The 26,559-nt window shown below is 44.0% G+C and overlaps 1 protein-coding gene across 1 annotated transcript in view; it reads left to right on the top strand.

Moving 5' to 3' along the window:
- Positions 1-26,559, top strand: part of LOC141746125 (unconventional myosin-X-like) — a 96,931-nt gene that overhangs the window by 55,989 nt on the left and 14,383 nt on the right. Inside the window, exons 22-32 of the mRNA XM_074593935.1 lie at positions 4,260-4,366; positions 8,644-8,949; positions 13,299-13,338; positions 14,873-15,661; positions 17,750-17,873; positions 18,374-18,617; positions 19,463-19,558; positions 21,214-21,307; positions 21,936-21,991; positions 23,894-24,036; positions 25,290-25,484. Of these exons, the coding sequence (XP_074450036.1) occupies positions 4,260-4,366; positions 8,644-8,949; positions 13,299-13,338; positions 14,873-15,661; positions 17,750-17,873; positions 18,374-18,617; positions 19,463-19,558; positions 21,214-21,307; positions 21,936-21,991; positions 23,894-24,036; positions 25,290-25,484 (2,194 nt within the window). The remainder of the gene's footprint in view (positions 1-4,259; positions 4,367-8,643; positions 8,950-13,298; positions 13,339-14,872; positions 15,662-17,749; positions 17,874-18,373; positions 18,618-19,462; positions 19,559-21,213; positions 21,308-21,935; positions 21,992-23,893; positions 24,037-25,289; positions 25,485-26,559) is intronic.

The following is a 26,559-nucleotide window of genomic DNA, read 5'->3' as shown; positions in this document are numbered from 1 at the left end:
AAGACACCTTGTCTGGTTGTAGAAGTTATTTTACATCCAGCATGGTTTGGATTAGAGATGTGTGTCCTGGTAGAGGGGAGCAGTTCTATTTATTCTAAAGAATATATCACTCCAAGGCTGTCTTGGCCTATTTCTGACAGTGCCTCCAGAAAGCCTGCCCCTAGGAAAGCAGATGCCAAGGTGAGGCTGTGCAGAGCAGTGGTGCTTCCTCCCAGCCCCTTCCCTGCTGCCTGTATCCAGCTGTTGTGTCTTGGGTCTGGATTACAGAGTGCTATGGCTAGCTGGTGCTGGGTAACACAGGCTAGAAGACTTGGGTTAATGAAAAAAGCCCTAGTTTTTCCAGAGGCTTTCAGGTAAGGGTGAAGTGAAGCTACCAGCTGAGCACAGAGTGTAAGACATTGTCCTGGAGAGGAAGTCCCCTTGCTGCCACTCTTGCTGCTACAGGTGCAGTTCTGGGTACCCAGGCAGAGATTCTCAGCACCAGGTGAGAACTAACCTTGGCTTATGGAGTCAGGAGTAGCTACTGAAAAGGGTGTGACACACAAACGGGGATGTAACCTAGGAAGAAGTATAAGGGGTGGGTGAAGAGCAAAGCTTATAGAAGGGGGAATACTTCCTGCAAAATGAATGGAAGGATAATTATATCCCTAGCAATTGTTTGGAAGAGGAAGGAAAAGACTCTGTGAATTAGTGCAGGGGATTGTGAAGCTTGGGAAAGGAAATGGGGGAGGAAGGGCAGGATGATCTTTGTGTTTTTCATTAAGAATAGAGCAGCTGCTGTGCTGGCAATTGTCAAATTAATGTTTATAAGAGGTATTAATGTATATAAGGCAGGTTTTATCCGGTGGCATGTCAGAGATGAGGGCTTGGACGCAAACAAGCAGTGTGATGATGGAAGAGCTTGTGCTAAGGTGCCTTTGTCTTTACTGGGGTCATGCTGGGATGGAGCACCAGCTTCTGTGCCCCTATCCTCAGTGCACCTGGACCTTAGAATCACAGAATCATAGAATCATGGAATTGCTGAGGTTGGAAGGGACCTTTAAGATCATCAAGTCCAACCATTAACCTACCCTGACAAAAACCACTTCTAAACCATGTCCCTAAGTACCACATCTGCCCTTTTTTTAAACACCTCCAGGGATGGTGAATCCACCACCTTCCTGGGCAGCCTATTCCAATGTTTAATAACCCTTTCAGTGAAAAAATGTTTCCTAATATCCAATCTAAACCTCCCCTGACGTAACTTGAACCCGTTTCCTCTTGTCCTATCACTTGTCACCAGGGAGAAGAGGTCAGCCCCCATCTCTCTACAACCTCCTTTCAGGTAGTTGTAGAGGGTGATAAGGTCTCCCCTCAGCCTCCTCTTCTCCAGGCTAAACAACCCCAGCTCCCTCAGTCGTTCCTCATAAGGTTTGTCCTCCAGACCCCTCACCAGCTTTGTAGCCCTTCTCTGGACACGCTCCAACACCTCAATGTCCTTCCTGTAGTGAGGGGCCCAAAACTGAACGCAGTACTCGAGGTGGGGCCTCACCAGTGCCGAGTACAGGGGGATGATCACTTCCCTAGTCCGGCTCACTACACTATTCCTGATACAGGCCAGGATGCTGATCCTAGGATGCTGACCTTCTGCCGTACTTGCCCATACCCACAACACAGATTTCCTAAAGCTATTTAACACAGTAATCCTTGCTGTTAGAAAGCATTAATTTCCACATTTCAACCTGCTGTTTTGCAGGGCCTGTTTGAAGGAGGAGGTTTCTGTAGACTATTTGGCATCCAGGTCACAGTGACCCACTTCCGGCTTTCCCAGTGTTGTCCCCCAGAATCATATGATCCCACTTATGTACACGTGGGTGCACACACAGTTACATTTGTGTCTGCTGATCTACACGTAACCGTAACACGTGCACCATTGCACTGATGGTGCATGCAGGCATTGAGGTTGTGTGAGGAGCACTGTGGTGCTGCACTGTGGTTTAAAACTTGGCCAGTGTCTAACAGGAGCAGATATGATAGAAGTAACCTTGTATGTTTTGTTTAATCATTCCTTCCTCAGATGAAAGTGATCTCATGTTTTCAGAAAGTGACTATGAATTATGACAAAGAAATGGCCACCTTCCAAGTTATTTCCACAAGGCATCAAAAATATTTCTGGATTTGAATAAATTTTACTCTTCTTTGTCATCTGGGGGAGTCTAAGAAAACCCTCAAAATGCCAATAGCTCATAACTAGATATCGTTATGTTATTTGAGATTAACCCCTCACTCTCAAGCATATATAGAAAACCCTATTGGATTAGGACTGGGTCTTGTTGAACTCTCCATGCCTCAAAGTTAGGTTCTTTCCCCCTTCTCACTGGCACAGCAAAGTCTGTGCTCACTAGCGAAATACTGATGGACTGAATATTTGAATATTTTTTCCAATTTGATTAAGATAATGGACTGAGATAGTGTTTTGCTGGTTGCCTTCTTGAAATGGGTGACTGCTGCTTGGTTCTGGAATGTAATGGAAAGAGCAATCCCTGCCTCAAAGAAGTCTTTAAAAGATCGTTGAGTTGACAGAGGGAGTGGATGTACAACTTGCAGGGAAGGATGCCAGCTTCATGGTTGGCAGTACCTTGATAATGAACTTTCTCTTAAGGCTACCCATGGTTGCTTAGTCATTACAAAACAGCTCATTTCTTAAAGCCATCTCAGTGTAAATGGCTCCCCAGGAGAAATTAGAGTCCAGGGAAGCAACTGGCAATGGGTACTAACTCAGGAAGAGATTTCAGTACATGGTGGTCTTTGCAGAGGGAAAAAACAGCCTACATAAGTAATCAGGCCAAAAGCAGTGATGGAAGGGAAGGTATACAGAGACATAAGGGGAGGTAAATGGGGAGAAGGAGGGTTTGTGCAGAACACTGGACTAAATGACTGTTCAAATGTCTGAACATCCCTCTGGCCTCTCAGCATAGCCACATGGATCCAATAAATTTGTAAAGAGTTTTTACTGTTTAGTTCTGCAAATCGATGAGTGTCAGCTCGCAGCCTGTGTTCACAGCAGTGCTTTAACAAGTGGGGCAGCACTTTCCTAGTGTAGTCTGTTCTGCTGGCAGTGATTTAGCCCGTGTCAGGCAGCAGGTCACACGAGCGTAGCCATATGGCAGTTGCTGCTGTGACTGCAGCTTGTATGGACATACCTTTGCCAACTTTAATCTAGGCTGGGTAGTGCTAGCAGTGTGCCCACAGCACTATGGAGTTCCGTGCAGGCTGCAGTCCATCTCAAAAAGCAAAGCATTTATTTCAGCAATTTGTACTGAACTCTGTGCAAAGATAATGCAAGCCAGCTGAGTTAAAGTAGCTGAGATAAGTCATCGCAATTCCTGTAAACATCCCCTTATCTTGCTTGTATCTCAGTCCTTTTGTCTCTGAGAGAGCATCGTCATCCCTCACACAACCACTTAGCAATAAGCAGAGGTTTAAAGTACAGGTGATGGAAGAAGCTTGAGAATTAAAATACCGGACACTGAAGTGCAATCAGTAATATTTGGAGACCTCTCCCGTTGGGGCTCAGTTCCCCTCAATGCGTGCTGCACTGCTGAACCTCTTCATCAAGGAAGCATCTCCATCTCAGAGTTTCTGGAGGTTGGTGGAGGGCTTCAGCTTCCACCCAGACCCGGTGGCCTGGGTGCTCAGCTTCGCACTTCAACTGGGATTTTAGCTTTTGACTGTCTTCCATTATTAGGATTGCTGTTAAAATTGCTTCCTGGAGTCTGGAAACCTAAATGTGCCTCCCTTTCCTTGAAATGCGGAGGAGTTTCTTTGCCAAATATTTAATCACCCAAGTAGGTATCAGTGCCTGCTGCAGGGAGGTACCGGATTGTGCAGGGCAAGCTGTCAGCTGGGAAAGAGTTAATCACAGGCGCAAGCACGGGCTCTCCTCCTCCTCCTCCCTCCTCTTTCCCTCCTTCCTCTGCACCCTCCCTCTCTCTCTCTCTCTCTCTTTTAAGTCTTGACCACAGAGTGAGGGAGGCGGGGGTTGGGCGCAGAGTTTGGCTCATGTCGCTGCAAAACTTTTTCCTGGTGCTGTGAGTACGGGCACCCCGGGGCCAGGCGCCCGGGCTGGCGCTGGAGCGGCCGGGCACGGCACGGCACGGCACGGCACGGCACGGCGCGCACCCCGTGCTGGTCAGCCGGGGATGAAATCTCCCGGCTCTCCCGGGAACTGACTTCTTTCCTCTCTTTGTGTTTATTGAAACTCCTCCCCGTGGCGTCAGGTTTTCCTGAAGGAAGCTCTTGAGCAGAAGCTGGAGAAGGATCGGGAAGAGGAGTTGAGGAAAGCAGCTATAGTCATCCGAGCCCACGTCTTGGGCTACATGGCAAGGTCAGTGCTGGGGGCTGCCCCACCATCCCTGTGCTTGCGTGCCTGGGTTGCCCCGACCCCCTGCTTTGCTCTCTAGTCCCCTCGCATCCCTCCCTTCTTCCCCTCCTGTATTCTAAGGGAGAGCTGCAGTATCTGCCCTCCCTGCTGGCATCTGTTCTGCTGAAACCGTTCTGCACCTTTGTCACCTCTTCTCCAATTCTGTACGCACTTGCACCCTCCCCTCAGTGCTGCTCAGCAGGCTTCTGTAGGCACCTCTGTACCCATTGCTTGCCTCCAATGACACCTTTTCCTTGCCTTCAGGGCTCTCCTGGCTGGGCCCCACCTATGCTTTGGGTCCCCTCCTTTTCCTTATGCCTGTCAACTCTGCTTTCTGCTCCCCCTGCAAATCGGTTCTTCCTCACTTGCAGCTCTGCCTTTGCTCACCCTCTTTCCTCGCCCTGCCTGTTTGCCTCGTGATCTCCCTCTCCTTTTAATTAACTCTTCAGAATTGGTTTTTCGCCAGCTTTGCACCAGTAATCTCCTCTTGCCGCTCCCTTTTGCACCTGACCAGAGGAGGGTTGGGAGAACCAACTGCAGACAAACGGCCCCTCCTCTGCCCCTCGCAGTCAGTGTAACAGCTGACTCCTTAATGGCTGTGGCATGCACGCTTAATCCCAGTAAGATGCTCTTTCCTGGCTGGTCTCCGCTCCAGACACCTGTCAGTCAGGCGTGTGAGGAGGTGAAATCCCTGGCCAGCAGAGCTGTTTGAGCAGGCAGTCTTATTAGAGCTCCAGTTACACCAGGTAGCTCATTTTGCATTGGGAAATGTGTGCAAGGGTTGTACCCTGCCTCGCCAATGTGGAATATCACCAAAATACACATTTGGTCTCAGGGGCTTTTATTCATTTATTTATTTCCCTCTTGGAAGACAAATGAGCTAGCTCTATTGTTTGTACATGAGATTGCAAATTCTTTGTGTCAGGGCCTCTGCTCTGTTTTACTTTGTGTCTAGCAGTTGGAGAGAGGGGTAGGGATTAGCACAGGAAAATTGATTTTTCTGGGAAACATCACCGCAGGCAAACTGGATTACTGCTTTTCTGAGTTCCTGGGAAGGTAGCTGCTGCCCTGCAGGGCTGTGATGGAGACAGTGTTGCAGTAGTGTTCTTGGCTAGAAATCTTGTGGTCCTCCAGTCTCCATAGATCTGAACTCCTTGTCCCACATGTTGCTCTTCTGAGTCTCATCTTTAAGAACAAGCTTGCTTCTGCAGCCAGAATGGAGATCCTCACAAGCGGCTGGAGGTAGTGGACTTTGCAGGGGAGGAGAGCAGGGAGTGCAGAAAGAGCTAGGGAGGGGGACCGGAAAACTTTTCTGTGAAGAGTTTCCAGTTGCACTGCACCTGTATTGCAGAAGGTCCAGAAAGAGGGAGTTCATCTGGGCAAGTAGTGAATGGTCTCTGAAGACCTGGGCAGAGGTCAGCAGTGCCAGCGTGTGCTGCTCTGAGTTTGATACCGTTTCTGTTAGTTTTGCAAGGAAAGCATACTTAGATTCATTTGGTCTCATGCAAAGTAGGTTGGGGAAGAAGAGTACATATACCACAGGAAGGATTTTACTGCTTTCGCCCCCTTTGCGAACTTGTTCTTTGAGCCTGGAGGACCAGTCCTAAGGGTGAGAATATTTTCTTTGCTCTCATTCCCTGCAGCCTACTATCTCTGACGGGTCACTAAAATATGAGACAAGAAAATCAAGCCCATTCAAATGACCCCATTTTTCGTAGCTAATCTGCGCAACTCTGAGCTGCAGGTAATGTAACTGTTCCCAGGCTCACGGGATCCATGTACAAATTTGGCTGTGTCCCTGGTTTCTGTAGGACCTTACTGCTTAGAGGAAAAGACAGTAGGAAATTACTCCATAGCCCTGTTTTCTCTAGTCCTTGGAGGTATAACTGCTAACTACAGCTCACATAACAAATAATTAACCAAATTCTAAATGCAGCATTGGAGCCTTTGCAGCCACCCCACCTTCTCTTGTGATATATGGTCAGGACGTCTCCCAACTCCTCGGCGTGGGCTGCAGGTTGAATTTCTTTGGCCAGTGCAAGAGGGTGAGTGGAAGGCTGAACAAGGGGAATGAAATTCACGGCCTGTGTGCAGCAATTTGGCTGAAGGGCATCTGCAGGCTTGGCTGCGGTCATGAGGAATGAGGGGGCACTTCAGCCTGGCAGATTAGGAGGCAGAGCCGGCCTGTAGCTGGGCAGGGCTTGGCACATGTTGCACTTGAGAGAGTTTCTGGCAGATGCATTTTGTAAAAGTCAGAGTGCCCTTTTTGATGCACTTATATCTGCCTTGGCAGAAGGTGCGTGTGCAGCTGTTCACACCCCGTGTGCAGGGCGCAGGGAGGACAGCGGGAGCAGGGGTGCGGGGACTGCAGACCGGGAGCAATTCATCTAAAACCTCCCACTTCTTATCACCTCTTCCCTTTCCTCGTCTTTTCTCTGTGCTTCCTCCCTTTGACTTAATACTTACGGAAAAGAGCGTGACCCCTGCACACTACTGCTATGAGCATCCCTCGCCTGGTTTTCTTGACTAGGCTGACGTATCTGATGTGCAGGGAGGTGGCAAGCTGTCAGCATGGGTCCCTGTAGCCATTTGAAGGGGGTGTGATTGCCAGGAAGGGGATTTTGAGGTGTGTCCTTTCCTCAGGGGGTTGCAGAAATTCTGTGTGAAGGATGTGTGAGAATACTGTGCTGTTTCCAGCATGCTTTCTAGGACTGTAAGATTTCACAGGATTACTGTAGCCTGTTGGCCCATGATCCTGGGTAACAGCCCCATAGAATTTCCCTCTGCAAATTCTGCTTGGGAGTAAAGAAGGTTTTGATTTGAATAGTATCAGTTATTATTTCCCTACAGCAAGATACTAAGGTTTCTAAATATATTAAATTACTTTAAAAAATGTCTACTTATTTCCAGCCTGAATAGACTTCAGCTTCAGGCCACTTAAATCTTGTTATGTCCTCTGTTGAATAAATAGAAATGCCACCCAAAACTGTGGGTACTTTGACTGGGATCAAGCCTTTCCTTAGCCTTCTCTTTCTTAAGGTCGTGGAGCAAACGCTTTCTTTCTATAAGCCAGGATTTCTGGTTCCAGTCCTGCTTCCTCAGAAATCACTTGAGCCTCTAACGTTGTTCTTGAAATGGAGATGCAAACACTGAACAGAGGATAAAAGTCGCAGTGCAATCATCTTCTAAACAGTATTTCTGCTTGCAAGTATAAAATTGTGTTGGGAGTTTGCATTCACCTGATGATCCCTGTCGCCCCTAAATCCTCTTTTGACTTGCTGCTTCCTAACATAATCCCACATCAGGTGTGTTTGGCCTTTGGTTCTTCAATACAAGACTTTATGTTTGGCGCTTTTGAATTGTTTAATGTTTGCTTGAATCTAGCTTACAAATTGATCCAGATTACCGTGTAATAGTAACCCTTTTGTTATTTGCCCAGTTTGTCTATCATGTACTAACTTCTACTGGTCACTTTTTTTTTTGGTCCTTGATAAAAATATTCTGTAATGCAGAGGCAAGAACTGACTTTTCTAGAACCTCACTAGACTACAAAAATACTTAAATGATGATTCTTTTCTTTTGGGGCTCTACCACGTTTTTTGGTTTTTAAGTGCTGCAGAGTTGATTTTGATACCATTATTGTTTAAGCAAAATGTTGTACAGTATATGTTTATGGGAGCCTGTTACAATGTTACATTCAGCAATTGTAGTATCATTGTGTTTTGCCCCAAACCATACAAGATTACTGTGGCCAGATCTATTTTTGCCTTGTTTTTGCTTTTCCTGGAGTAGTTTGCTTTTGGTCACTTAAAAGATGGGGCAATATGGGACTTTTTTCTTGTATAGTAAGGCCATTTGTATGTTTTTATTATAATAAATCCACACTGAGTGATTAAGCCAACTGCACAGTGTATGTGTGTGTGTGCAATGCAAGGAGACTTTGGGCCAGTGGACCTTCTCCTTCCATGTGCCAAATACCTGTTCTTCATCCTCTTAGGGTCTTCACGAAAGTAGGTGCCCACAGAAACAACCCAGTGGTAGATATAGGAGTGAGAACTGTGAGGAGAATATGATTTATGAGTAGTGGCAGTAGAGGAACAGAAATTGTGTCATTTCTGAGCAGTATTTTCCCAAATTCATTTTTGTGTGGATGTGGTAAGATTGGTCAATATACCAGGGCATGGGAAATGCAAAGCATGTATTGGCCTCTTGGTGCATTAAGTGTCTGGTTCTGTTTTTAGGAAGAAGTATCAAAAGGTGCTAGCCAGTGTTGTTATAATCCAAAAGAACTACCGAGCATACTTCTGGAAGAAGAGCCTGCTGCAACTGAAGGCCTCTGCAGTCACCCTGCAGAAGCACTGGCGTGGCCGCCTGGCTCGCAGCCTCTACCAGCACCTGCTGCAGCAGGAACTCAGGCGGAAGCAGGAAGCGGAGGAGAGAAGGAGGCAAGAAGAGGAAGAACAGATCAGAAGAGAGGAAGAGGAAAGACAATGGCAAGAAGAGGAGGAGCGTAGGAGGAAACAGGAGGAGGAAGAGGTGAAGGAAAGGTACAAGATGGTGTCTTGCACTCATAGTTCCTTGGCACTGGTGTGTAAAAGCGGGTCTGGGGCACCGACGTGATGGTAACACTGGAACAGTGTCCCAGTGCCAAGGGGCAGAGGTGCGGTGAACTGTGGGCAACTCAGAATAGAAAAGCAGAGAGGAAAAGGAGTGTCCTGCTTCCTTTAGGAAAGCTAATTATGGTGTATTTTTACCTCTGTTTTTTAATGTTTTTCTACTTTGGAATATACATGAAAGGAGGCAGTTTCACTGACTGGGCAGAGATGCATAATTTTCTTGTTGCCTTTGCAGCGGTAAAGGAAGTTTTATGCAGTCTTCCAAAATCTGGAGGGATTAACAGTGTGAGAAGGTACCAGAGTTCATGGGTCGTGGTGTGTCCAGTAAGCTGGGTCAGAGAGCAAGGTGGGCAGCGCACCTGTGCTGCTACTGCACTTCTTACACTCATGAGAATACACGTGCTCTCCCTGTTCCTGCTGCTGTTTATCTCTCATCAGGGATATGGATATATCAAGAGATCAGGAGGGGAAAGGAAAAGCTAATGTGACAAAAAGAGGCAATCTGTGACCAGTGACAGTACACCTATTGAGAATCCTGCACCTCATGCCTCATTTACTGTTCACTCTATGGTTACCTACATCCTAGCCAAACTGGGTGTCTCTCTTTAAAGTCTTTTGTTTTAAGAAGCATAAAACTTCAACTATGAGATTATTCTATAAATTTGAAAAAATAATCCTGTGACATTTTAAGTTTTTCATAAATAGCTGGTTACATTTCTTAATAGGCTTTTGTTACATACTTGGCAGACTAACGTGTGACAAGCATCAGAAAATTCTAAGGTTAAAATCCTGTCACAAGGAAAAGAGATTGCCCGTGGTTTCACTGGAGACTGTCAGGTGATGGATCTGCTGGGACAAGACATGGAATCAGTGACACCAGTGGTGAACAGTTTGGTCAAGGAATTTGTTGAGCAACACTGAAGGCTCCATTTTATCAATGTGCCAATTTTCAACAACAGCCTCATCAGCAACACGAAGCTGTACAAGTTCGGAATGTCATTACCTAGTTTGCAGATATCAAATGCCACAGTCACTCTCTCAGGTCTACGGTCCTCATTGTGCTAAGTGGAGCTTGTCCCTACCTAGTTTTAGATAAAAGGATCTATTTAGCTTATTCGTTCTAGAGTGTTTTTGCCCGCCCCCCCAAGTTCCCAGCCCATGAAAGATGAGTTGAACTCAGTGTCATTGTAAAGAAGCATCAGTGTTTCTAGGAATCAGGTGGACTGCTCGTTTTGCTTTCATTTTCTACTTGATGTCAAATGGCTTCATTCAGAGTGAGTAGCCAAAAAGGTACTATCAGACCAACTTGGCTAAATCCTGAACTTCCATTTGACCTCAAAAATGAGGTGGAAGTCCGTAGAAATTGTAAATCAGCTAATCTACTGAGAACAACCAAAAAAACCCAGCACACAGCAGACAAAAAATTAGAAAGACTGAGATGCAAACTGAGCTGTAACAAACTTTGAGTTTGTAGTGATAGGATGAGGGGTAATGGTTTTAAACTGAAAGAGGGGAGATTTAGATGAGATATTAGGAAGAAATTCTTTACTGTGAGGGTGGTGAGGCACTGGAACAGTTTGCCCAGAGAAGTTGTGGCTGCCCCATCCCTGGAAGCGTTCAAGGCCAGGCTGGATGGGGCTTTGAGCAGCCTGGTCTAGCGGGAGGTGTCCCTGCCCATGGCAGGGGAGTTGGAAGGAGATGATCTTTAAGGTCTCTTCTGACCCAAACCATTCTGTGATTCTATGAAGCTGGCATGCAGTTATTGTGCATACGCTGGTAGTGAAAGGGAGACATGAAGCAATTTGGTCTACTGTTCAACAGGAACTTCTTTTTTTTTTTTTGGTCTTCTCCATAAGGCTTAGCTATTGCACACTAAATACAATTAGTACAGATGTGAAAGAATTCAGAACCTAGCAGGGGAATAAAATGTTAGAGAATGCTCAGGTAAATCAGATTACAAAGAAGTCATCCAGACTTCGTGAAATTAATGTTCAGGTACTTGGAGAACCAGATGAAGCAGTTTGAATCGCTAGCTATTCTCTTTCTCCTCCTTTCTGGATAGCATTGGAGTTTCCATATAACTGGAAAATTCCAAACATAATGACCCCCTTTTAAAATGGGAAAAGGTAGAACGAGGGAATTGTGCACCAGGCAGCCTAACCCCAATTTCAGGAACATGCTGAAACAAGTAGCCAAACAGTTGTAAATGCTTGATAAAGGAGTTAAGAGCCAACGTGGACTTCTGAAGAGCAAACAGCATTAAACTTATCTGTTTCCTTCTGTGATAGCTTATGACATGCCTTGTGGATAGGGAAAAGCCCTGGAGGGTGGGTAACTTGACCTTGGGTAGGTAGAGAGTAGGTAAGGTCTTTAACATGTTATGACAATACTCTAAGACACTATAAGGAATGTGGTTTGGAAACAAAGTAAATGAAACAAGACTAGGATTTATGGTTTTTCTGCATTGTATTATTGCATTTTAATTAGTAAACAATAGTAGTTTTTTGTTAAATAGGAGAGAACTCTTGGATGGGATTCTTCCATGGTCTGTGCTGGATATGGTACTAGTGCAATGTTTTCATAATAAGTTGGATGAGGAAATACGAGTATCCTTATGAAATTTGCAGATAAAACCATCTGGTGAGTAAGTGTATAGCTAGACAGGATTACAATTCGAATAATGTTGGCAAATTAAAGAAATGACATGAAAAGCATAGGATAACATTCAGTAGAGACATATGCAGATCTACAGTTAGGAATAATCAAATGCAGAGAAAGAGAAGGAGGACTGCCTGCTTCAACAGCAGGAAGAAGGTCTGGAGGCTAAGTTGAGTATTAGTCACCAGTGTCATGCTGTGTGAGAGGAGAAAGCAAATGCCGTCTATAAACAGAATTGTTTCTGTAAGATGTGGGAGTGATTCTCCTGTTCCGCTTGGCGCTGGTAAGGCTTCAGTTGGGAGCGCTGTCCCTAGTTTTGGGTGTCACATTTCAGGAAGAGTGTGGATCAGTTGGAGATGGATGGAAAGCAACAAGAAATACCAGAGGTCTAAAAAATGTGAAGAACAGTTGCGGGACTTGGTGTGTAGATTGTAGGTGGTATTCCTGATTTGTTTTAAAATGGCTCTGCTTCTTGAACCCTTGTATCATTTAAGGCAGTTGTTTAACTCATGACTACTGTTAGACATCTTTCAGTAGAGTTGGAACCATCTGGATCTCACTTATGTCAGCTATCATTTATAAACATTTCCCGGATTTTTTTAAGAGAGAGAGCACGCCCGAGAGTGAGAGTTTTAAGGACTTTGCGACTTGCAGCTGCAATTTAGAATTTGGCTGGGAAAAGCTGCAGGGCCTGGGAAATAAATATTGTTGCCCTCCTGTTCTGCATGAGATTGAATTGTAGTTTTGAAAGCTACCACTGCCAGTCTGAATTTAGCTGCGCGGTGGTTCCTACAGGCAGACTCTTCTGTCCTGCCACATCCTAACCTTGCTCCCTGTGCATGACCCTGGCATTTGTCTGTCTAGTAGTTCAGTTGCTTGTAGCGTGCTTGCTATGGAGAAACTATAGCGACAGCTTTCCCTTGGAGTACAATCTTTTTGATCTGGGTTGAGATGCAGCACCGTGTGATAGTTTTTTTCCTCTACTCATGTTTACTAACAAACTCTGACTCTTACAGCCTTTGCTAGTAAACTACATTTCACATGCCACTGAGAAGTTATGCAAGCTGGAGTACCGGGGTCTTCAGAACAGAAAGTCCTCAGCTTAGTCATTTAATAAAGTACAAAAATTTGATAACTTTGGGGGGACTTTAATATAGTAAAAGCAAAACAAAACACAAATTCAATGCTGGTATTGCAGTAATTTTGTTCTATTTTTTAAAAAAAACAAACACAGTTTCCTGATATCTGTCAATTATGCATGTGCAACCTCATGTAATAGCCACGGATGTATAGTACTTCAGAAAATTCTATTTATATTTATTATGAGTCTAACTGATGTGTCTTTCTGTCACTGTTTCCAATGTCCTTCCTAGTGTGTTCCAACTAATCCAATTTCCTGATTGATCTGAAAGTTAAGTGCATGGGGAAAATCTGTTGTATCCACAAAGGTCATGCCAACCACAGAGAATTGGATTTTTACTAAATTACAAAAGCTTTTAAATCAATCTTACAACAGGTACCTTATTTTAACCTTATCCATGGAGGGATGATGTGTCCATGTAATTCTCAAAGCCTCATGTAGAGAGCTGGGTCTATTTCTATCATCTCTTGTTTTTTAACAGAGAAAAGGAGCAACTGAATGCACTACTTCAGGTGGCTCAGGTAAGTTTCACAGTTATTCTCTTCATGTGTCTTCTCTGAGTATCTGTGAAGGGTCCTTCATTGCCTACGCTTTGCCTGGGGCTACTATTGTTATTGTGGCAGCACTACTTAAAAAATGGACTTTGTTCACTCAAAACCTGCAGGTGTTTGGTTTTGGCAAGGGTGCATAGAGTTAATAAGATGGGGTTTTTTCCCCTCGAGGCTCGTGTACCAGCTTGCATAGTTCCTATTTGAAAATTTCTGTATTGAGTGTGCAGCATCCTTTTTTATCTCTACTGCTTGAGCTCATTACATGACCTTGTGATGCGCTATGCTGTGACACAGTCTGTTTTGCTGGGTTGTTGCCTGTAACAGCCAAAATAAGAGTGCAGACGGCTGCTACCATGGCTAAAATAAACCCCCTGTAACTGATCTAATTGTTGGTACTTGATATATCAAAGAGCAGACCACCTACCCTGAGGTGTGTGAAAACAGCTGTATATCTTATTGCTTTTCCCAAACCACTTGTTCCCCAGTTTCAGGCATGCTCTGTTTAGGAGAGATGACAGATTAGAGTATAAAAATGCATTTGTCCACAAGTAAGAGTGAAGTAGAGAACAAGCAACAGGGTAACTGCAAAGAAAACAAAGAATGTGGCTTAAGTGAGCCAATTCATTGGCTGCATTGTCATACTCTTATCAGGAAGTACATGAAATCCTTTTGGAACTTATTTTTGCGTTTTCTTGTGTGCATATGTTTTCAACATCCTCCATGGAGGGGAGAGTGACTTTTATCTTATAGCTAGACATCAGTGAAAGTTACCAGTATCTTCCGTCTTCTAATTATTGTATGCTTGCTGGAAATTTCCTGTTACTTCAACGTGAAGAATAGAGGAAGACAAGAGTCTTCAGCAGCCAGCCAGCCATCATTCATCCAATGATGCTAAAGAATGCCAAGAAATTCTGGGTGGAATTTTGGTGGGGTGGGGCTGGGGTGGATACAGTCCTGCTTCATTGCAAATATCCCTTCCAGACCTAGATGCTAATGGTCAGACCCCCCACCCAGGAAGCAATGAAATCCCCAAATCTTTTAATGAATTTCTGGGAATCTTGAGCTCTTAAGCAGGCTATGCATATATGTATTCGTATATAGTTGCTTTCTCCTATATGCATGTATGTGTGTGAGATCAAAAAGAGAGGATGGACTTTCAGAATGCTTTTATACAAGTTGTAGTGTACAGAGGGCTGTAACATGAACAGCAGACAGAGAGGCTCTTCCAAAAGTTCACCCATCCCAGCGAACTACTTTGTACGATTCAGAAAGGAGGTAGGCTGCTGAAAAAAAGGAGGTACCCGAAGATCTAGTAGTTCTGCCTTTAGTATTTACACCGTGGGTGATGTCAGATGCTGATCAGAAAAGGAGAGGATGCTTAGAATCGTCTTTTTGCACGTGGGAGGTACAAGGCAAGCACAGGAGATAGGAAGAATTAAAGGTCCAGGCAAGGAACACATACAGGTTGAAGAAACTGCTTTAATACTCTTATAAATTCTCTAAGGTGGAAGCAGTAAAGACTGAGGAGGTAGATATTCCCCTGCAAGAAGAAGAGAGACGTCAGATGGAGGAGATCTTAAGACTGGAGAAGGAGATTGAGAAGTTGCAGCAACAGAAAGAGGATCACATGTCTATCATCTGTGACAATACCAGGAATGAAATCAATCGTCAGCGAGAAGAAGAGATCCAGAGGCTGGAAAAGGAGGCATCTAGGGTTGCCCAGGAGTTCTTGGAGCTGCTGGATTTTGGCAATCTGGATGAAAGTGTGCAGAACTTAGAGCACTCACTTTCTAGTGAGGGGACACTCAACATTGACTGCAGCCTGGTGGCACCGCTGGCTGAAGAAGAAGTGGATGAGGGTTTTCATGCTGATGACGAAGGACGGCCAACTTCCAGTTTGGTGGTCTTGAATCAGCATGGCACAAGAAACAGCAATAACTGCTCAGAGAAAGGTGCGGACACAAGCTTTCCAATTCTCCAAAGGGAAGTGGGAGAGGCTGTCGCTGCTCCAGGACAACCTCTGGAAAGAACCACTAGCCCCAAAGAGCAGAGACTCCTATCTGACCCAGCAGAAAGCATTCCCAGCACTGTCTCAGATACACAGAGTAACAGCGGAGAGGTGGGAGAGCCGATTTATACTTCCCCCCCAGATGTGGAGTCTGACTACGACCATGAGGAGTTTGATGGCTGTGGAGATGCAGGCAGCGCCTCAGCTGAGCCCCTGAATGGTGAGGAAGGTCTGAGACACTCCCATGGTACCAGCCTGGACTCCAACCGTGGCAGCTTGGACTCGGTAAGAATCCCTCCCTTCACCTTTCTGGACATTAGTGTGACTTTGTTGATATTTATAACATCCTTGCCTTCTTAACATATGCCCGTTTGCTCTAGGTATTGTTACTAACATATAACTCTCCCTTGCATCAATAATCAGATAGAAAAAAAGAGTCAGGCTGAGCACTGGAGGGCTTGTGACTGTCCGGTATTACTGGTACACAATCTAGCACGTATCTAGGCTATTTCAGATTGTTTCAATCACCACACCGTATACTAATGTAACACCCGTTAGGAAGACTGAAAGCAGGCAACTAGTATCTTGTAGGTATATGTTTTACCTTAGAGGGATTTCACAGAAGTAGCCTGAGCTTCTAGTGGACAGTCACTAAAGGAAATGGGAAAGGCTGAAGTTTGATTTGTTTCCGTCACTAAAACTTCTCTTGTTCTAGTCCTGTTACTGTTCAGAGTGAAGGGTTTATTTTCAGCCACTATGTGCAAGTTAAGTTATTCTAAGGCTTGAAGAAATTACTGTGCTGAACTAGGCTGGGTCCCGGGGCACACAACCAAGACCACTGAACCTTTTCATTCCTACCGCAGGGACAATGACAGGGTAGTAAACTGGGCCATTAGCCTCGCACTTGAAGCATCTCCGCTTAGATCCCACACTAGGCTCTGGACTTCCTGAGTGCCCTCAGGCGAGTTCCTTAATAATGAAAGGATAAATCCCCTGACAGAACAGGATGTCAGATAAGCCCACGTAAGATTGTGATGAGTTCAGGTGTGAAGCCAATGACAGCCATAAAAATATTTTAGATAAATGAAGTCCCTGAGAGTAGAGACTTGAGTTACAAAATATCTTTAGAAAACATGATTTTTTAATATTTTTTTAGGAACTCTATTTCCTTTTCTGTTCTTTTCCAATAGGCAAATTGTGACCCTTCCTAAAAAGGTGCATGATTTTTCCTGTTTGCATTTCCCTAATGTCAGCTGCCAGCCATCAGAATTTTTTATGATGTGATCTGCTTGAGTAAAGGTACCTTCTATGCGGGCGGGTACCCGCAGATCACTGTCACGTAACCTTCAAGTCATGAATCATTCTGTCACAGCCTCGGCCAGTTTCTACCATTCTTCTTAAAATGTAAATAGAAGTGGAGGATTTTATTGGGCTCCTCAGTGAATAAGACTCACGAAAAATGCGGTTGATACTATGTCATGGCATGAGCCACAGGAAGAGATAACTGCAGCTGGGTCAAGATCCCATCAGTAGCTGCTGATCCAAGAATACCTGCTTTTTGAAACGTAATGGCAAGAGAGGGAGAATGGATGAGTGGAACAGGAAGGAGACAAAAGAGAAACGTAAAGGGATCACAGAGAGAGGACAGAAGGAAAAATGAAAAGAAGCAACATGTATCTGAGGAAGGAAAAATCTAAGGAGCTGAATTCATTAGTATTAAATTAATAAAGCAAATCTAAGGAAGTTGTATTTAAGGTAAAGGAAGTGATAGGATAGTTTGCGATTTCATGTGTGAAGTACTTTCTTATGGCTGAGGGCCATTATCTAGTTGGAGAACAGGGTTGATTAAATGCTGTACTATTATTTCAGTAATTTAGATCTTTGTTTTTAGGGCTCAGTTATCCTGGAACGTGTTTTTCATCCTAATCAACCCAAAGCAAGACATTTCCTTGCTGGGGATAGATTAGTGCTCCATCTTGTCCAGCATCTTGGCATGTCTGCCAAAAAAATCAGAAAAGTCCTCCAAAATGAAAAATTCTCTCTTAATCCCGTTAAATCAGATTTTGGACTGTGGCCTCTGCCTTGAAGCAGGAAGGTTTGTTACTGCGGGTAACTGGAGTTTTCTAGCCATGTCCACTGCCGAATGTCACTCTCCTTTCTGGTATGAAAATTCCATGCTCTGGAGACTCTTGCTTTAGGCATTAATGGGTAAGCTGTCAAGCCTCTAGTTTTACTGTATTGCTTTTTTTGTAAAGGGAGCATGTGTAGTTTTGCACCTTCTGATCATGTGACTTCTCTAGCCTTGTTACTTGGCTCCACTCCTCCTGTGACCAGGAGAACCCAAGTAGCCTGTATTTCTTCATTTTCTTTTAGTTTCTGGACAGTGAAGAAGAAGTGGATGTTTACATTGATACAGACGAAGAGTTTTGTAATGGACGAGTCACTATCTTCAATGGCTCAGGACCACCCTATTTTCACAGCTATCTCTACATGAAGGGTAAGCGGCTTTAGCCAAAAGCGTGGAAGGATGGAATCTAGAAAACCCGCTTTCTTCTTCTGTTTCTCCAGAATCATCTTCATCTGCTCTTAGTTCTCAGTTTACTCTCTTTTTTTTTTTTCTTATTCTGTTAATTAAAACAAGCAAATAAAACAAAGAGCTAGGAGGTGGATGTCAGGGAATTAGACTGGATGTCTTTGCCACTAGGACCTAATTGTGTCCACTTAGTATGGGCTTAAATGACTCATTCTGAGCTACAAACCTGAAGACAATACTAAAAAATTTGGTGTAGTGCATATATTTCTGTATTTTGTGTTTGTTTCAGTAGTTTGTTCTGTTTTTTTCTCAGTCCAAACTTAAGCATAATCTTGTTTCTCTCCCTCAGCTCCTTCGCTTCATGTAGGAGCTGAAGTGGCAACTCAGTGTCCAGGAAGCTGGATCAGAATGGAAACATGGCACTTGTTGCGTGTCTGATGAAATCTTGCTCCCTCACTTTGCAGGAGGTCTCATGAACCCGTGGAGGCGGCGCTGGTGTGTTTTGAAGAACGAGGCCTTCATGTGGTTCCGCACCAAGCAAGAGGCACTGAAGTCAGGCTGGCTCTATAAAAAAGGTGGAGGCATGTCAACACTTTCACGCCGCAACTGGAAACGCCGTTGGTTTGTGCTTCGAGAATCCAAGCTGATGTACTTTGAGAATGATAGTGAGGAAAAGCTGAAGGGGACAATTGATATCAGAAGGGCAAAGTGAGTGAAGAAATAAATCCTTTTGATCCCTAGTATTCAGTCTCTAAATCAATAATAAAGTGCCCAGTGCTGCCAGTTCATCGGTCTATGTATCTTCCATAGGGCTAGGAGAATCAGAAACATAAGGGAAGGAAAAGACAATTAGAGTTTCTAGTTTTACTCTGGAGGGAGGCTGGAAAAGGATTACAAGTTCTTTTTCCAGCCTTGCATTTCATAATCTGGCAGAAGCTCTTTCCAAGCCATGGCTGGAGCCAGACCAGGAGGGGCTAATTAAGTGCATACCCCATGCATGCTCCCCTACCCTGACTCCATCTGTTTCCTGGCTTCTCCAGGCATTTCACAGAGGTGGTATGAAGCTCACAGCAGGATTTGAGTTTGGCAGCACATGCTATGCCTTTTCCTGAGCTCTGAATGCTCTTTTTGCTGCCATAGCCAAATCCTCAGCTCCTGCTGTAAGAAAGAGAGACTAGTCACCTATTAGCATTATATGGGCCTGTAAAGTGTCAAAAAGAGTAGTGGCACGCCCCACTTTGTAAACAGCCCTCTATATCAACCTCCCTGTTGTCTCTTCTTCCATCTGCTCTGCTGGTGACTTGAAGAAAATCCATTTAACACTTGAAGCTTTGCTCTTGTAGTAGGTTAACTGTACAAATCTTTTTAAGGGTAGCCTATAAGTCTTAATATGTATTAGAGGAATTTTGTATTTCTGTTGGAGGTACAAGCCATCTAAACCAGTGATTTCCCTTCCGTATGGTGAATGGTACGATGTGAAAAAAATTGGCCAGATGGAATTTATGCCTGTGAAACGTTTTCAGTTTTGGCTCTTTTGATTTGCTGTGTTGCAGGGAGATTGTGGACATTCATGAAAAGGAGAATGCCTTGGACGTTGTGACAGAAGACAGAGTTTATCACATCGTTGCAGAGTCGCCTGAAGATGCCAGGTATAAGAAAGAGTTTTGTTAGGTTTGTTCATTTGGTGCAGGTCTGGCGCAGCTACTCGTGGGAGAGCCTGGGAAACATAATCACATCCTTTTTGCTGGAGAAAAGAGGGAATTCATTCCCGAGTGTCATTTCGTGCTTACTGGGAGGTACCACACCTACTTTGGGGACTCTCAGTTATGGCTACCGAGATGGTGGTTCAGCCTATTGCTCAGTCACAGGACTGCCACCTTCTTATGTGGCTGTGAGCATGCTGAATTCAAGGGTTACTTCAGGAGACACACAAAACCTTAATATAAACTGGAACGTCTAATAGCTGATTTATTTATTAAATGGAATCTTGAATCAAACAAAAAGTCTATTCATGTTGTCTGTAAATGATTGCGAGAGCAGCTGGGTTTTATCCAGGAGACAGAGAAAAGGCTGCAGCTTATCAGAGTCTGTAGTGTCATCTGATAAAATCTTCCCAGTGCAAAGCAAACAAATGACTCATGTCCTTCCTTCTTGGCGGCCTGGCCTGGCAGTGGGAATCAGTTGTTTAAGGGCAGGTTGGACAACCTGTTCTGGCTACGCAAAGCCAAGTTAAGAGGTTACTGTCCCTAGCTGCTCATGTCCTGCCACTTTTCCCATTCTTACCAAGGCTTCTGCTCTCTCAGCCCAGCCAGTGTAACTGTTTCTTTGATCTACTTTAATCTGATTCTGTGAAGTTATAGGGTCTGTTATTTCATTTGGATGTATAGAGAGGAAGGGGGAAAGTGTTTGGACACAAATAAATTAACAGAAATAGACTAAAGAACAGACACATGAACAAGAAACAGGCAAATTCAAGGGGCAGCAGCTGAAGAAACAATAACTTCTTAGCCCAGAACGTACACAACTGGAGTAGTCATGCCCCAGGATAACACTGCAGAATTGCTAGGGCAAGTGTAAAACAAATGTGGCCTCTGTCAATGCCCTGTCAGTCTCTGTTCTGAAGGAGAAGAAAACACCAACACTTGCACTAGCAAAGGGCAGATCAGCAGATGTCGTAGACTATCCAATTTGAGAATCCTCCATGAAGTCTAGATGTTTGCAGATCTCACTGGAAGCTGCAGATAAGAATCCGCTTGTTCTGCAACAGAGATTAGCCTCCAGATATGTCTGTAATGAGAAGCCCTTTCACAGAGAAATAACTTAACTCCAAATTAACTTATAATAAAACTCATGATTAATTGACAGCCATATGACTTTCAAGTTTATGAGCAGATCAGAGAGAGGCTAGTTAAGAAGGCTCCCAGGCGTCTCTAGGACTCTAGTCCAGGACGATTCCCAACTGACCCTGTCTTTACAACATCTATATGCTCTTCTCAGTCTGCTGACATGTGCTGCCTGGTAAGGCCACTGCCTGCTTACAGTTCCTTGAATAGCAAGTAGAAGACTGGTTTTTGTGGGAGCAGCTGTCAGTGGGTTGAAGAACATGTGCAGAATTTTCATGGATAAATAAGGAGGAAGACGTTAGGGTCTGGTATGATCAGCCCAAGAGGTATTTTGTAGCATAGTCCTCAGGAAATTGTGAATGAAGAAATATTCCCACAGGCTGCTTTTCAGGTTCCTTGATCATATTCTAGAGCTAGCTTCACTACCCAAATCCTAACTTTGAGTCTGTTTCGATTGCCAGTGGTTGGTTTAATGTCCTGAGCCGAGTACACAGTGCTACGGCACAGCAGCTGAGGGAAATGCAAGATGAACAGGCCAATCCAAAGAATGCTGTGGTGAGTTACTGTGCAACCAGTCTGCGGGCATGCTTAGAACCCTCTGTGTTTAACTGTTTTGTGCATGTTTTTCCAGCACATGCAGTGCTGTAGTTCATGAGCAGTATAAGAAAGTTGGACAATTATTATAACGAAACAGCAAAGCTGATAGAAAAGAGGGTAAGGCGTGGGGAATGTGGTGGTTGTGGTGGGTGGCTCAGATTGATCACCAATAGCTCTCTTTGTGTGGAAGAGGAGGGCTGCGTTGTGCAGATAAAACATCTTTGGATGGGATTATGGGACTAGTCTGGGTCACAGTTACTCCGGAGAGAAGATATGCAGTTGGGAAGAGCTATGCATTTATGTATTTTGCTAGTATTGAGATGCTAGCAAAAGGTTATTTCAGACCTTCCTAATGCTTTCTGGAAATTTGTAGCTTTTTTTTTCTCCAATGCTGTGGAGCCCTTGCACATCTTATGCTGTTTAGGGAGCAAAGATGACTCACTCGTGCCTTTCCCGTATGTTCATTGCTACTCAAGCTGTTGGAATTCAGAAGAATGTTTTCAGTTCCGTTCCTATTCACAAAAGAGAATGTCTGTAATTTAAGATGTAAGCCGTTCCTGTTATCTGTGTCTTTCTCACTGTACAGGGAACGCTGGACGTGGGGCTTATCGACTCTGTCTGTGCCTCAGACAATCCTGATAGGTAGGTACAGCAACTTCACCATCTCCTAGATCAGAAACTCTCTAACATATTTTTGTGGGTAGGCCCAGGTTTTCTTTGCGGGTTGCATTTGTTTAAACTCCTAAGAATTTATCTCCAAACAAATAAACATAACTGAAACTGAAGTCTTTAGCTTGTTTCAAGCTATGTCACTTCACAGGCATGAAGTTCCCATGTGTATTTTCTTTGAGCGAAAGTTTCTCCTTTTCCTCTTAGAAGTGGAAACAGCGTAATATCAATGGCAAGAAATTACAGTCTTACCTATTAATACTAAACAAAAATTTCTAGCAAAACCAGAACTTTGAGCTTTTCAACAGAATAATTTTGAGTTAATCTTGTAAATTTAGGGGACAGAAACAGCATTGTGGAAGAGTAATGGATGAATTTAGACATTTGTACTCTTGAAATCTTTACAACAGAGCACAGACCTTTAGTTCACAGACTGGTTAGTTTCAGAGAAGAGACTACCGGACATTTCATATCACTTTATGTTAACATTTAATTATTTCCTACAGTGTTAACAGGTTCAGCCAGGGCAAAGATTCTTACTACAGTGCTGAAGTAAAACGTTAGTTATTAAGTTATTTACCTCTGTGATCTGCTTTTTTTTGCACACAGGTTGCCGGGACTTCGGGTTACTAGTATAGGAAATGCACATCTTGGTAGCAGACTTAAGATTTCATTGATCAAAATGTTTTAGCCAGTTCTCAGCCTGGGCTCCTCATAGTTAATCTGTATCCCAGTAAAAAACTAGGCACAAATAGTAAGCTGAACAGCCAAAATTTCACAGAATCGCAGAATGGTTCGCGTTGGAAGGGACCTTAAAGATCATCCAGTTCCAACCCCCCTGCCATGGGCAGGGACACCTCCCACTAGACCAGGCTGCTCAAAGCCCCATCCAGCCTGGCCTTGAACACTTCCAGGGATGGGGAATCCACAACCTCCCTGGGCAACCTGTGCCAGTGCCTCACCACCCTCACAGTAAAGAATTTCTTCCCGATATCCAATCTAAATTTGTTCATGTATCTGCTGAGGTACACTCTTCTGGAGTATAAGTGTTTGAATCACCATTAAACAAATTTTGAGGAGAATGCTTCATTTTCAACTATGGTTTTTATGCAGCCTATTTTTAAGTTTATGCAATGGCCAGACAGTTGCTTGATTTGCACCTTTTACCTTTTGTTTCATACTTGCGTTTTACTTTTCAATTTCTTTGTTTTCTCATAGAAATCTGTGTTTGCTTTCAAAGTTTTCTGAGTCTGTCCTCTTGGAACTGGTCATTTTTATTCTTCCATTTTCCTGTAAAGCATCAGTTCTGTGCATAATTGTCAATATTCTTTTCGTAGTCCACATTTGTCTGTTGCAAGAGAAGGACAAAGTCATCTAAGAGGAACATAACAGTTTTTCCTCTGTTTTGTCAGGATCATCCTTTTTAAAACAAATCTCAAACCCACCTTAGCTGACTCTGCTGGGACCTACATTTGCTACTGCATCACTGGTTTTTAATAAGTACAAGGAGAATGGCCGTACTAGCTCAGCCCAGTGGTACTAGCACTAACTCAGTCCGATCAGAAAGTAGAACAAAGTCCTTTGCTTATGAACCCAGACATTTTACAGCTGGTCATTAGCTAATTAATGTTTTCTAGTCTTTGGAAATAGCTTTTGAAAGATGTTTAATTCCATTTATCTGGTCTCTGCGTTCATCAGCTTGCAGACCAACTGCACAGTAGTTGCTCTTAAGTGGTTCTACACTTCTCTGTAGCTTGTATTCAGAGAATCTTTCTGCATTGTTTATGGGAAGGTAGAGGACATGGCTTTGGGTGTGCTGTGAGTTGAAATATTTGCATGGCTATGACCAGTTTTCATGCTTTTATTTTCTGGCAGACCAAATTCTTTTGTGATCATCACAGCAAACCGAGTGATTCACTGCAACAGCGACACCCCCGAGGAGATGCATCACTGGATCTCCCTGCTGCAGAAACCAAAAGGCGAATCTAAGGTTGATGGCCAGGAGTTCCTTGTGAGAGGTAAAAGGAAATGCATGCAATTACAGCATGTGAAACTCATCTTCTGTTTATAATCTGAGGGGGAGGTTTGATTGTAGCTCATCCAATCTAGGGTTTAGCTGCTCCCCAAAACCTGTCATTCTCTGCCCCTCTCCACCTCCCTGCCTGCTGCTTGCCATGTCCTGTGTTGTGCTGGCACTGGCTTTTAACAAATTCCTTGTTAGGTGGATTCAGAAAGCTAAAGCTGGAAAAAAAATAAGGCCTTCTTTTGTGCATTCAGTTTTCTGATGTTGGTTCTGTAGCCTATTTCAACACGTCCAGCAAATGCCGTCAGGGAATAGGAGCATGGCTGCCGTTTAGGAGCAGCTGGCTTAGTCTGACTATAACATGACACTGCAGCTTTTGTGTTCAGAAAGCTCTGTTCCTTCTGACACCTGTCATGTAGAGTGAGAGGGAGAGAGATCTTTGTCTGCTGTCCTCAGCTAAACAAACTAACCTGATTATGGTAGACATAGTGAGGTAAGAATAATTCTCTGAGGCTGAGCAAAAGATTTAAATTGTATCTCTAGTTAGTTGGAGATGGAGGAGCTGATGCATGAGTAGTGATCACACACATATTACAAACTAGTCTCCCATTTGTCTCAAATATTTTTAAATTTCCCTAGTACTTTCAGCCTATCACATGCTCTTAAATGTACGGAGACACTCCTGATCCAATCTGTGGAAAGGAAATGCATGAGCAAATTGCCTTACATCTTCCAGAAAGTGTCTATGAGGGAATAAAGGTCTGAAAGTGGTTATGGCAAGGCAGGAGGATGGGAAGAAAAGGGTCACCAAAAAGGGGCATAAGCATTCCATCCTAATCTTAAACATTTCAAGGAGACTGAATGATATAAAGCAGGTTATGAGACAACAGTTCAAGTACCTTAAATTCAAAATACGTAATTGCAAGGCAACGGTTCCTTTTATCGCATATTGTTCATTAGTGAAAGAAAAAAAGGAATGCTCCTTTGCAAAGTCAATGTATGCTCTGCACTTCACAGTAAGATACGTGTGTGACAGTGGTGTAGCCACAAAGGCATGTGTTCGGGAAGGTCTGTCTCTTTGTCTTTTCTTTATATGGAACCTCTGGGCTCATGGGTAGGGCCGGTAGCTCCCAGCAAGAGCCTTTTCCAGAGAGGTGGATTTCCGATCCCAGAGTTAGAGACCCACCAGGCAAGAGACAGGACTGTTGTAGTGGTGAAACCATTGACATGTTTGTGTTCCTGTGCTAGGCTGGCTTCACAAAGAGGTTCAGAGCAGCAACAAGATGTCCTCTCTGAAGATGAAGAAACGCTGGTTTGTTCTGACAAACACTGCCCTCGATTACTACAAGTCATCTGAGCGCACAGCTGCCAAGCTTGGCACACTCGTGCTCAATAGCCTCTGCTCCGTAGTGCAGCCCGATGAGAGGGTTTTTAAAGACACAGGTAAGAAGAAGCAAGCAGTAGTGAGTAGAATTTCCATGTGTGGAGTTGCCTGAAGAGGGGATGGTGCAGGAATGTAATGGTGTGTCATATTGAGGAGGTAGACTTGATGTTATCTGAGGCTCTGTGTCTGGCTGCAAACATCTTTCCCCACAGAAACTCTAAGAGACTTGCAAAGGGCCAGAGAGTAGGGTGCAAGTGACAGAAAATCCCTCACACCTGACAGAGATACACAGTGCTGATGTTTTTTCACTGAGTAGTGTCACTAAGTGTTTCCCGGATAGGGAAAGGGGTATGAGTTCTTATAGCTGACACTGTAATTATCAGTCCATCTCTGTAAATAACTGTCATTTTGTGGCATGCCCCACATTTGTCTCTGGGGTCAATGTTATTCTCGTAAATAAGAGCAATGGCATACACTGTAAGTCTTGTTTGTAGCATCACTCAAGTTGTTAGAAACAAAAGATGACAAGGGCCTATGTTTGCTTTCTGTGCAGTTCTGGGAAGGCAGGATGTGGCATGATCCTGCATTGCTTGCCTTAGGAGTTTGGGAGGGAGCTCGAGTTATGAGGCAAAGGGTGAATCCCCCCGGCAAAGAAGATGAAGACTTGAAATACTGGACATTTGAGTAGTGAAGTTACTTGGAATATTTTTTAAAAAGGCTGAAAGCTGGAAGTGTTTATTAAAGTGTGATGAGAAGAAATTTATTCTGTTCATTTGCAAGAAATCATTAACTTTTTTTACCTCAACAGATGTGTAGGGCTGCCTTTATCAGAGTGAGTTGTCATCACCCTGACCTGTTCTCTCAGTTTATGTCAAACACATTATTTTTAAAAGTTATGAGAACTGATTTGGCAATCTGACCGGGTGCTGTGTTTAGAGTGGTCATTTCCTGAGTGACAAATAGCACAGTGTTGGCTAACCCTGCCAGTGAAAGTGAGCTGCCTGGTTGGCACAGGAGTATTCATGTTACACTACAAGATACTTGTGTCTTGGAAAGCTGTCTTTGTACCAAAACCTGGGTTGGGACCTTCCTGCTGATAAATGTGTTTTGGGAACGGGGGACATTAATGTCTAC

Source organism: Larus michahellis, chromosome 7, assembly GCF_964199755.1.
Source record: "Larus michahellis chromosome 7, bLarMic1.1, whole genome shotgun sequence".
NCBI classification, from domain to species: Eukaryota; Metazoa; Chordata; class Aves; order Charadriiformes; family Laridae; genus Larus; species Larus michahellis.
The sequence above is the reverse complement of the archived record's forward strand: the minus strand, read 5'-3'. Positions and strand labels throughout refer to the sequence as shown.